This window comes from Mobula hypostoma, chromosome 21 (genome assembly GCF_963921235.1).
Source record: "Mobula hypostoma chromosome 21, sMobHyp1.1, whole genome shotgun sequence".
Classification (NCBI taxonomy): Eukaryota; Metazoa; Chordata; class Chondrichthyes; order Myliobatiformes; family Myliobatidae; genus Mobula; species Mobula hypostoma.
The window spans coordinates 9310321-9322938 of record NC_086117.1 but is presented as its reverse complement, the minus strand read 5'-3'; the positions used below and the strand labels follow the sequence as shown (position 1 = coordinate 9322938).

General features: G+C 39.7%; 1 protein-coding gene across 5 annotated transcripts in view; it reads right to left on the bottom strand.

Moving 5' to 3' along the window:
* Positions 1-6653: 6653 nt before the first annotated feature.
* LOC134359783 (pre-B-cell leukemia transcription factor 3) overlaps positions 6654-12618 on the bottom strand; it is a 217632-nt gene continuing 211667 nt past the window's right edge. For all 5 annotated transcript variants that reach the window (XR_010021203.1, XM_063073415.1, XM_063073414.1 and 2 more), the window contains one exon: positions 6654-8285. Coding sequence is in view for 3 of the 5 variants with exons in the window: in XM_063073414.1 (XP_062929484.1) it covers positions 8193-8285 (93 nt within the window). In the remaining 2 variants the exon portion in view is untranslated. The remainder of the gene's footprint in view (positions 8286-12618) is intronic.

Here is a 12618-nt window from a genome sequence, read left to right as displayed (position 1 = left end):
CCCGTTCTGGTACAAGCCCAGCAATGTTAGCTTTCATGCAGTGCTTAAACCTCTCCGGGGGCCTTCTTTTGTTCCACTTGTCCAGCGAATGTTCACCATGCCGTAGCTGCCTGGGGACTGGGGTGCCCTTCGTGTGCCTGTCTGCCGAAGCTGTGCCCTACCCTGTCGAGGAACTCTAGGTTTGTGACTCGGTCTTGCCAACAGATGCCAAGGATCAATCTCAGACTACCCATATAGAATCCCTTTAGCATTTTGAGGTGTCTTCTGTATACGGTCCAGGTTTCACATCCATACAGGAGACTTCAGAGGACAACAGCTTCGTACAGCTTTAGTTTTGTGAACAGGCTTCCACAAAGGCGTACAAAGCAACAATGTTATACCAACCCTTTAACCTACTCCAAGATTACTCTAACCCTTCCCTCCTACGTAACCCTCTAGCTTTCTTTCTTTTCTTTCTATTTTTCTCTCTATTGATAACCCCTGAGGTTACTGGGGAAATTCATAAAGGTGTGGCCAAGGATGAAAACTTTGAGTTAAGAGGATATGCTGATTGCCTATGCTGAGATTGTTTTCTTTGAAATAGAGGCCAAAGAGAGACACGTACTCAAGTGGCGTAAAATGATGAGAGGCCTTTTTCGCTCAGCAGCGGTAATGAATTAGAAGAGAAAGAATGAAGGTAATCCAAAAGGAGGCTGCATCCAGAGCAAACGGTTTCTGGAATTCACTCCCTGAAAGGGAAGGCTGAGGTAAAATTCTCATCACATTCCTCGGTGAATACTTAATGAGGTTTAAACTGCAGTGCTGCAGACCCAGAGAGGGTAAGTGGATAGGGTTGGATAGGCCCAGTAGCCTCATTCTATGCTGTTAATTTCTCTGCTTCCTTAAGTTCAATGGCCCCAATACAATTTCTCCAGCTATATTAAGCTGAAAGCCTGCTGTGCCTGTGTTTGTGATAAATTTGGTAATTGTGCATCTGAGTTACAGAACTCATTTCTGAGACATAGTGAACAAAAATAGTGCAGTCTAATCCCACTGAGTCTGCGTGTAATATCCCGAACCACTAAATATAAAAACAGTGATTCCTGCAATTCAGCGATCATTATTTTTCACTGCTAAGAAGTAATTGTGTAAAGGAAAAAAACTTTCCTACTCTTTCAGCAATGGATAGCATTCCAAAATTCAAAATAAATTTATTGTCAAAGTGTATACAAGTCACCATACACAACCCTGAGATTCATTTTCTTGCAGGCATTTACGGTAAATACAAAGGAACACAATAGAACCCAGCATCGAGGTCCCCTTCAAATGGCGATGCCTCGTAAAGGCGGCATCCATCATTAAGGAGCTCCATCACCCGGAACAGGCCTCTTCTCATTCCCACCATCAAGGAGGAAATACAGGAGCCTGAAGCACTCAGGGTTTTATGAACAGCTTCTTCCCCTCCACCATCAGATTTCTGAATGGACAATGAACCCATGAACACTCCCTCAGTATTTTTCTTCTCTTTTTGCAAGACTTATTTAATTTTCTTTTTTATGTATACTTCTTATTGTAATTACTCATTTTTATTATGTATTGTAACGTCTCCAGTCATGATGATTTTTTTTGTACCGTTGGACCAGGATTTTTGAGGCCGGGAGAATGGAACTGCCTAGTGCAACAGCTTTTTCACTAGAAAACTCTTCCTGCATGGGTTATGTCATTGTCGCAGACAACGGACAACCAACACATTGCAATGTACTGCTGCCATGAAACAATAAATTTCATAACACATACCGGCGATGTCAAACCTGATTCTGAAATTCTGAATGAATGAAAGAACATATATAATGAGACGGACAGACAACCAATGTGCATAAGGCAACAAACTGTATAAATACAAAAAGAAAAAAAGGAAAAAAAAGAATAAGCAATAAATATCAAAAACATGAGATAAGTAAGAAGTTTCCTCTCCCTGAATGAGCTAACTATTAAAGTAAGTGCCACTGCCAACAATAAGGGATTGAAGACATGGTTATGTGTATAACTAAAGATGGGGATTGGAGAAGTGGTTAGGTGTGCAGCCGGTGTTGGGCCACTGTTCGTAGTTAATTGTGCAGGTGGAGTTCGCATCAGGGTGGATGCGTATGTGGGATTAGGAGTTAAACCCTATATCGGGCAGATTTTGGGAAAAGGGAACTTGAGTGTACCCAGGGAGGGAGGGCAAGAAGGGAACAAGAATCTAGATTTCAGACTCAGATTTAATTATCACAGGTATATTGAAACATACAGTGAAAGGCATTGTTTGAATTAATAACTACCACACCCAAGGATGTTCTCGGAGCAGCCTGCTAGTGTCACCATGGATTCCAGCACTGACAAAGCATGCCTACAATGCAAGAAAACAAGACAACACCAGCAAAACAAACCCCTGTGAGCTTCAGCCTGAAATGTTGACTGTTTATTCCTCTTCCTAACTTGCTGAGTTCCTCCAGCATTTTGTATGTGTTGCTCTGGATTTCCAGCACTTGCGGAACCTCGAGTTTAAAGCAAGCCCCTTTCCCACTCACTTGCAAAGGCCTCTAACCCCAGGGCATGCTGTCTCTTGACCTCCAGTCCTTTGCACTAGGGTAGAGAAGAGGTTCCTCTTCCTGGGCGTGAGTGAGTGTGCAGTCAGGCACTAGCAACTGTGTCTGAGCATTGGTGCCCATGCAGCAAAGTCTCCTTGTCTTTGGATCAAGGCTTCACTCTGTGAAACCTTCCCCCTATACTTTGCTCCAATCACCTTACAATTATGCCCTTTCATGTTAGCCATTTCTGCTCTGGGATGTCCACTTGATTTATTGCTCTTATCATCTTGTACACCTTTATGAAATCTCCTCTCATCCTCCTTTCCTCCAAAGAGAAAAACACTAACTCACTCTACCTATCTTCATAAGGCATGCTCTCTAGTCCCAAAACTCCTCTGCATCCTCTCCAAAACTACTACATCCTTCCTATAATTAAGCAACCAGAACTAAACACAATATTACCCTTCTGAGCTCTGTACAAGACAAGATTATCAGGCAGAGAGAGGACAAAATTCAGGATGGTCTCAAAACCCCCCACCAACCCCAAATTCACTGAAACCCGAGAATTCCTGTCCAGCAACCACTCAAAATACAAAAGGAGCATTTGGGATGGTTTTCAATAGTTAAAACATTACAACACATAAAAACTCAACGTATTCAGCTGAAGGACTGCATCAGCTTGCTACCACCTACCCGTCCCATCAAACACCTCCTGGAAGACTCTGTGGTTGACTTCATCAGCCGTCTCAGAACACATTGAATTGAAGAAGTACACTCACCAGTCACTTTATTAGGTACACCAGCTTGTTAATGCAAATATCTAATCAGCCAATTATCCTGTAACTTCAATGCGTAATAGCATGCAGACATGGTCAAGAGGTTCAATTAACACACACAAAATGCTTGAGGAACTCAGCAGGCCAGGCAGCTTCTATGGAACAGAGGAGAGCCGACGTTTCGGGCCGAGACCCTCGGCCCGAATGTCAACTGTACTCTTTTCCATAGATGCTGCCTGGCTTACGTGTTTCTCCAGCAATTTGTATGTGTTTCTTGGATTTCCAGCATCTGCAGATTTTCTCTTGTTTGCAAGAGGTTTAGTTGTTGCTCAGAACAAACATCAGAATGGGGAAGATATGTGAGCTAAGTGACTTTGACTCTGATTGTTGGTTCCAGATGGGGTAGTTTGAGTATCTCAGAATCTGCTGATCTCCTGGGATTTTCTCGCACACCAGTCTCTAGAGCTTACAGAGAATGGTGTAAGAAACAAAAAAACATCCAATGAGAAACAGTTCCGTCAGTGAAAACACCTTGTTAATGAGAGCAGTCAGAGGAGACTGGCCATATTGGTTCAAGCTGACAGGAAGATGACAGCAACTTAAATAACCATGCATTACAACAGTGGTGTGCAGAAGAGCATCTCTGAATGCACAACACATGAAACCATGAAGTAGAAGGGCAACACCAGCAGACGACCACACCGGGTTCCATTCCTGTACCTAATAAAGTGGCCACTGGGTGCAAGTAGTCCTCAATCCCATGCAACTGCCGAAGAACTCAACTGAAGTACCTCATCTAATTTTGTTTTTATTTTTAGAGACACACTTGTATTTGAGCCAGTTCAGGGATTTACAAGATTGACTTCTGTACAGAAAGGGTTAATTTAAAAAAAAAGCTTAGCTGAGTGTCGGAACTTTGGAAAACATTAGGATAGGTAAGTTCCCGGGGCTGACTGGGATATGCCCCAGGTTACTACAGGAAGCAACTCAAGACCTTGCTGCACCATTAACAATGATTTTCAAGTCCTCACTGGCCACAGGGTAATACCAGAAGACTGGAGGATGATAAAATGTTATTCCTTTTGTTTAAGAAAGGAAATAGGGATAATCCTTGGAATTTTCTTACATCAAGGTTGGCAAACATTTGAAGAGTATTCTTAGACACAGGTTTTAACAAGCATTTGGAGTAGTCTGATTAGGGATAGTCAGCATGGCTTTGTGAGGGGCAGCTGTACTTCACAAGCCTGATTGACTTTTTTGAGGAAGTAATAAAACAGATTGAAGGTAGAATAGTGCGTATGGTGTATATGGATTTAAATAAGTCATTCAACAAGGTTCCCCATGGTAGGTCGTTAGAAAGTCAGGAGGTATGGGACAGAAAACCTGGCTGTGCAAATTCAGAATTGGCTTGCCCACTGAAGGCAGAGGCTGGTAGCAAATGGAACATATTCCTAGAGATCAGTGCCCAGTGATGTTCTGTTCTGGGACCCGTGCTCTTTGTGATTTTTACAAATGACGTAGATGAGGAAGTGGAAGGGTGGGCCAGCAGACGTCACTGAGGTTGGTGTTGTTGTGGATAGTATAGGAGGTTGTTGTAGGTTATAATGGGACAATGTGTGAGATGATGCACTTTGGATAGTCAAACTTGTTTGTGGAGTACAAATGTCAGACATAGCAGGGTGGAGGAACAGAGATCTTGGGATCCAAATCTATAGATCCCTCAAAGTTGCTGTGCAAATTGATAGGGTCGTTAAGAAGTGCATGATTTCATTAGTCAGGGGATTGAGTTCAAAAGCCACGAGGTAATGCTGCAGCTCTATAAAATGCTGGAGAAATCATGCTTGGAGTATGGTGTTCAGTTCTGGTCATTTCATTATAGGATGGATGTGGTAGCTCTAGAGGGTGCAGAGGAGAGTTACCAGAATGCTGCATAATCAGAGAACAGGTCTTATAAGGTTGAGTGAGCTAGGGCTTTATCTCTTTGGAGCAAAGGAGGATGACAGGTGACCTGATAAAGGTGTACAAGATGAAAGGAAGCATAGATAGACAGAGTCTCTTCTCCCCAGGGTGGCAATGGCTAATGTGAGAAAACATACTTTTAAGGTGATTGGAGGGAAGTATTGGGGGGGGGGGTGCTGAGAAATGTAATTTTTTTTATATTTGGAGAATGGTGAGTACAATGAACACTGCTGGGAGCACTGGTAGAGACAATTACATTAGGGAAATCGAAGAGATTCTTCGATAGGCACATGGATAAAAGAAAAATGGAAGGATATGTGGGAGGGAAAGGTTAAAGTTTGATCTTGGAGTAGGATAAAAGGTTAGCACATCATATGCTGAAAGGCCTGTAATATGCTGTACTGCTCAATGCTCGACATTCTATGAATGGGACAATGAGGAAATCTTAAGACAAAAAACAATTCTGGGAAGGCTTGATTGATGCTACTTGATTGATTCTTCCCCTGGAAAAGAATCTAGACCCAGAACGAAGTGTCTAATAAGAATTTGCCCACATTAGAGATGAAGAGGAATTTCTGCCCTAATGACCTTTATTAAGTTTTTATTGTAATGTTCTATCTCAAGGAACCAAGGAGACAAACTGATTGAATCCATTCAAGGAAGATGTACAGTATATTTGAATTACAGAGCACTCAAATTTTAAGACGAACAGGAAGGAAAATGAAGTTAAAACTGAGAATGGGTCAGCCATGATCTTATTGAATGGTGGACAAACTCTGACAAGCCATCTGGCCTATTCCTGCTTCAAATTATGTTCTTATGAAGACCTGGCTCCAATATATTTAATGTCAACTTCAAATTTGAAATAGTGTCACATCATTTATGGTCCAAAATAATTGGTTCCATTTCACATGGATCTTTGTGGATCAAAGCAGCTAGTTTAGTAAGCAGTTGTTGGATGATTCTGAATGTACATTAAATCATCACTGACTCTACACAAGGTTGTGGAATGCAATAGCGGCCTTGTTCTAAGTGATATGTCTGGTGGTTAAAACATGGTCTGATTTTGGACATGAATTGTTTTATTCACTTATTAATTCCTGTGTCACTAACCACAAAGTACAAGTCATCAGTTTTAGTTAATATGTGCTACTTAAATTACAATAAGGTTCCAATCCATCAGTCATATTGGCTATTCAACAACAGACTCGCCTCATTCTCCATTTAACTAGCTGTTTTATTGGTGTACTCTGCAATTTATATTCAAGACCTACACACCTTAGAATAGACTAAATGTGTACTCTAAATGGGTTCAATCTCACCCCCCTCACCCTGGAAGCTCAAAGGAAGACTACGAGATGGTTGCATCATGAAAGCAAAAAGTTTTATTTAAGATTTTCAACTACATTTAACTACCACAAGGAAGACTTCTCAATCCAGGGTGTAGTCCAGTCAGAAAGTAACACGAAACGTTTTAATACATTATATCACTGTCACAAATTATTTCCATGACTCAAATCAGTTTCAGAATTGCATACAATACAAAAAAGGGAGAAAGGAGGGGCTCCCCGTTACACAGGGTGAAATATACAGTACTGAATACTGAATTTCGTATGCATTACAACTTTTTTTTGCGTGGTTTAGTAATGACATGACCAACATTCAAAATGATCTTCAGTATTTACAACAGTTGTACTGTTTGTGTTTAAGATGATAACCAAACCTTTCACTTTAGGATTATCCTTTTAAAAGAAGTTGCTAGAGCAACCCTGATTTCTTAAAAGATACAATGTACATTAGATTACATGAAAAGAAATAGTTAATTACAAGATGCAAAAAAAAAGTAAGAAAGACGAACTACGGTGTGAATATTGTTCAGAGGTAGTAAGTGAGCACTCTAAGCTACAGAACATGTTGAAATTCTATTGGTTCATATGAGTTTGCATGAGGTAATAAAGCTGTGTCTTGATTGGTGAGATGTATAAATACTCTTTACCTACATATTTACAACACTCCATGTGAACCTTGCCATTTCCTGCCATAGATAGGTTGAAGTAGCAAATCTGAAACAGTACAAAAGCTGCACCCAGTGCGTACTGTAAAACCCAGGCTTCAGCCTGCACTAATTCAGAAGCAAAGCATTCCGAAGGCTGGCATTGAGTTAGTGTGTTAAAAAAAGGAACAACTGTAAATAGCACTCCATTATAACAAGTCTGAGGAAAAACAATATCAGCTCTTGGCAACCATCTGGTTATTTATACATGGGTAATAAAACTGTTCAACTGATTCTTCCAAATGAGTCTTTCATTCTAGTTGTACAGTTGTAATAAAAGAAATTTGATCAAGATTCTGATATCATGTAACACTTCATTGTTCTAAGCAAGCTATCAATTCTTGATATCTTGCTAAAATACTTTTAAGCAGCAAGGGTTTAGCGTGGCGAACTTCGTTAATTTATAACTGTCTGCCTCAGCACCAGCAATCTCGTGTCTTACAGTCAAATTGAAACATGCATTCATACCTCAAAGGGTCAAGATGCTCCACAATAACATCTTACACATATAAATCTTCAATCCATGCTTTCACCCTTCGTGGATTTCCATTACAAATTAACTTTTTTTGTTCCGTTTTAAAAGTCTGAAAACACTGGATCTACTTAGTTCTTTGTCTCAACCACTGACTGACTAAGGCAAGACTGTGCTATACTTAATAGAATTAATGTGGACTTCCAAAGGAAACCAATCTGTTCCTCTTTCTAAATATGAAATGTAAGTTTCTTTTTCCACTAAAGAGCAGGGTTTTACAGTAAAGCAGCAGGTGACTGGGTTTCAGGAAATCCACTTTTCTTCTCCTGCTGGTCAGTGCTAATCAAGGCCTATTGGCTCAGGGAATGGATGTTCCTAGGAGATCAGTTAGAGGTATCAGAGTGCACACTTCCAGGTCCTTCTGTTGGTGAAGTCACAGAAGATGGAGTGGTTGCATCTTGCCATCCTCCATTAGCCTAGAAAACACAAATAATGTTCAGCGGTTAAAAATCATGAAAACTTGTGAAATGTAGTAACACATTTTCTTTGCCCTAAAATTCAAATTTAGCCCAGAAATAAAAATTGTAGACAATAATAAGTACATCTCCATGCAACCATGTACACTGCAATGCCACAGCTAAAAATGCTGTTTCTATAATGAGCTGAGATCTAGAAAGATTTCATTAGTAAAATTACAAACATTTTTTTCCAATGTTTAACCACTCAAAACACATTGAAGGCATATGAATACATTTCTTTCCCCTCCACCCCCCACCCCAGTAAGAGTTTTGTCTGCGGGAGAGAAATATTTTCCATGCAGGGTATATACAGATGAAATGATCAGTCGTGTCTAAATGAAGCTAAACAAAGTATATTAATAAACACTTTAACATAATTTTAACAACCAAATACATAGGTAATTTCCTGAAAACTCATGTTACAAAGCTACAATCTGCCAGGGAGCAGCAGGCAAGGATTTGCATTAGCAGTTCTCTGCAGGGGAAGCTCCTGATCTCATCCACACATATGGACAAGAGCCAAATTCATCCCTGGCACAATCATAGTGAGGAGAATGAAAGAGAAGGGGCAAGTCAGTTTGGGTTGGCCTTTTGCACCCATCTGCTGGGTGAAGGTTGGCACAGATTGCCTGCTGTCTTCTGAACAGTGCAAACGAAAGAACATAAAGTACAAATTTTAAAATTAAATGTATGAATAAATTCCCTTATTATTAGCTTATCAAAAATATGCCATGATCCCATTCTGTATCAAAAGGGAACATGTGGCTCCAAGTGTTATCATTCAAGGACTCTGGTGCCCTCTTATCCCTTATCTGGGCAAATCTTCATTCAACATCCTCCAATGCTCTACCTGTACTCACCACCTGTCCATTCAAACCCTCCCTCAGCAATCTGGTCTTTCTCACTGTGCTCATTATCTATTCTTCACCTATCCACTTCTGCAATGCCTTGCTGTCAACTTCAAGCTGGCTTTGCCCCAGAGCCTCCCTTTTATTCAGCTTCTTCTTGGGTGCATCAGCCTTTAAAACCTTCATAGCTATTTGGAATTTATCCTGTAACACGGAGCACAGCGTGTTACTGTGATTCTGAGGATTTAGTGCTCTACAGCTGATTTAACACATAACATGCATCTTTTCATGTTTCTGTGGCCACAAATGCCCACATACTGAGCTTCTGATATTGGGGTCATGCTATTTGACAGGACTGACACAGATATTAAAGTAATCTAGGCTGGATCAGTCTGCCACACATTTGCACCATTATTAGGCAGCACCAGAAGAGTGACATGAAATTAAAACAGGCTGGAAGGAACATCCTTTATTGCAAGGGAAAAGCATTGCTTTACATAGTCATTAGTTCAAAAAAAAACAATCCTGGTTGGGCTGAGGTGGCCAGCAGTGAAAGAGTTCAACTAACAGTCAAGGCAGGAGTTTAGGGGTGCCATATACATTTTCAGTATCCATTAATGTAGATTCCATCTGTGAAGCATATCAATTTGAAATTGACTGCTCATTTCTCTTACATTTTAATTTTCTCTTCATCCATACTACTCCCCTCTATGCACCTTCTCCAGTCAGGAGGGCACGATGATTTTACCTATTGACCAAGTGGGAATGAACATTCATCAAACCTGCAGTCAGTTACATCTCCATGCCTCACACAAATATAAAATTACTGAGAGGACCTTTCAATTCAATTCAATTCTATTCCTTGCTCTCTCCATCTTCTTGGTTCTCCCAAAATTTGGTATACATAATCTAGACAAACAAAATATATATTTATGCAAATTTGTCACAAAAGAATAATTTATTACAAACACAAAATGAGATCTTGTGGGGTTGGGGTTTATAGTTTTTTCTAGAGACAGCTCAGTTTTGCTAGTGGCTATAACTGTCACTAGCAAATTTTTTCTTCCACTAGTGCAACCCATCAGAATCAAAGCCAGCCTGATGATTGTGACAAAATGAAGGTGAATCCTAGGAAGCTGAGACACTGCTTTCTGGAGCTCATTAGGAAAATCTTGCTAGTGTTTAGAATACTGACTAGCAAAACTGAAGAATCCAAGAGCAATCTGCTGGGCAGTCAGTATTAAATTCAAGCACTGATTATAACTGCTGTCTGAGTCAATCTCCTGAAAAGTGCTCACATTTTGTGCAGATGACATTATTTAGATTTACGAAAGAACACTACTCAGAATGTCCTGGTTTTAAAATAATATTTTCCCAAGATCTTAAATCATCAGTTCAGGCACATCACTAGTTTTAACTCCTGCAGGCTCACACAGATCAACCAATCTCACATGGCATCAAACAGGGAATGATTTCTGCTGACATAAAGAGAGCTGGCAGAAACAAGGCAAATATTGAAAGCAGCCTCTTGCAAATGAAACCAAGCTAATGTGCTTTGCACAAACTGATAATCCATTCCACTCCACTTAGTGAATACCTGATAACTGAATGTTTTCCTTGGCAAGCACAAGTTGAAAATATACATCTGTACCTATTGGATGCAGTCCTTTAAGCTGTGCATTACTGCACAGTTAATGATACAAAACCTACAGCTGAACATTACAGAATTCATATTGTGCCTTGTTATTTTAACAATGGCACGTTAAAGACAACTGCACAGTCATTCATCGTTCAAAAATTGTATATCACAATTAAATACAAAATAAACAAACTTTGCTTTCTATGAGTTCTTGAAAGAGAATGAATAATTCCTTCAAAGCAAAGAATGATAATACTAAATCCTAAAGACATTGTGTAATTAAATCACTCAAATGCAAATTTGCAGATAGAACAAGAAAAAGGGCCAGAAATAAAGAGGTCAGCAACGCAAGTTCAAAGTAAATTTATATATCAAAGTAGGTACATTTCATCATATACTACCCTGAGATTCATTTTCTTGCAAGCATTTACAGTAGAACAAAAAAAAAACAATGGAATCAATGAAACACTACATACCAACAAAGACTGACAAACAACCAATGTCAGTCCTGGTGAACTTGCGCCAAGTAAAGGTATGTTTGCGTCACGAAAAGGAAATGGTCATGTTATGGTGAGAAGAGAGGCATTTCACATGAAGTTAACAGCTGGGGCAGAGAGGTATGTTACATGGCTTACTTAATATAGGGTGGACAGTGAGACTTTATCATATCTTTATCATATTATTAGAAAGCATCTTCTTGTTTTTCATGATTGTTCACTGTTCAATCAACACAAAAAAAATTAAGTTGGCACTTACAGGGTGCCAATTATTGCTGACAAATATTTATTCACTTTGCTTCAAGCCCACATTTCAATGTGTACGCATTCAGGTTGCCAGCAGCAGGAGTAAGCAGACGACAGAAACTCTGGTCCTGTGCTGTAGTCTGCTTTGTTGATCTAATTAAGCGAAAATTAAATGTGAATTTTGAACTTGATGACACTACTGTATTCCTACATAAACCACTGGTACTCCTTACATTTGCATCAGGAATGAGAGATATGAAAAATGAGTTCTCCTGATGTCTTGGCCTATAGAGGCAATTGTTGAAATCAATGTCTGATCAAATTTCTGCTGTGGCAGACAGCTTGTCGCTACATATTTTTATGTCAGTCAGAAAGAGGGAAGGTGCAGGCCTCGTGAGTTGAGGAACATTGAGTAGAAGTGACGGGGCAGCCCTTTCTGTAGGGTCCAATATGAGCTACATTGACTTTGAGTGCTTGCGGCGAAGACTAGCCTTTGCTCAAGCCTCCAATCGCCAAACATCAGCAGCAAAAAAGGTTAGCGTATGTTAATAATGGTTTATTTATAATGTGGCTAATTTCCAAAGCAATCCGCCTGAATTATCATAAAACTACAACCTATACCACTCATGCATGCTGTCCATATTTTTTTTTGCATTTATCTATGTATGAAAGAGGTAGCAAACCTTTTACCCATCTTTGTGCACACTGTGTAAATTGACGAACAGATATATTTTCCTCATGGGGAATATCCTTTACATCAGCCCTTCCAAATTAAACATGTAAAGTTCAACCTGCAGCTTTCGATTTTACCAGATCTGTGGGCTTATTGGCAAATACATTGCATTCCCTCTGGAATAACTATATTTAGTAAAGAATATTCCCTATAATACTATTAAGACAATACAATTAATCAGAAGGACAGTGTTTAAATAATAATTTAGTCATCATTATCCAAATTTTAGAGATTAGTTAACTATCCTTGCTGTGTCTAAATTTTAATCTAATTTTGGGGAGATGATGTTGCATACATTAATAGAGTCCTGCAGGGACAGCTGTCAAAC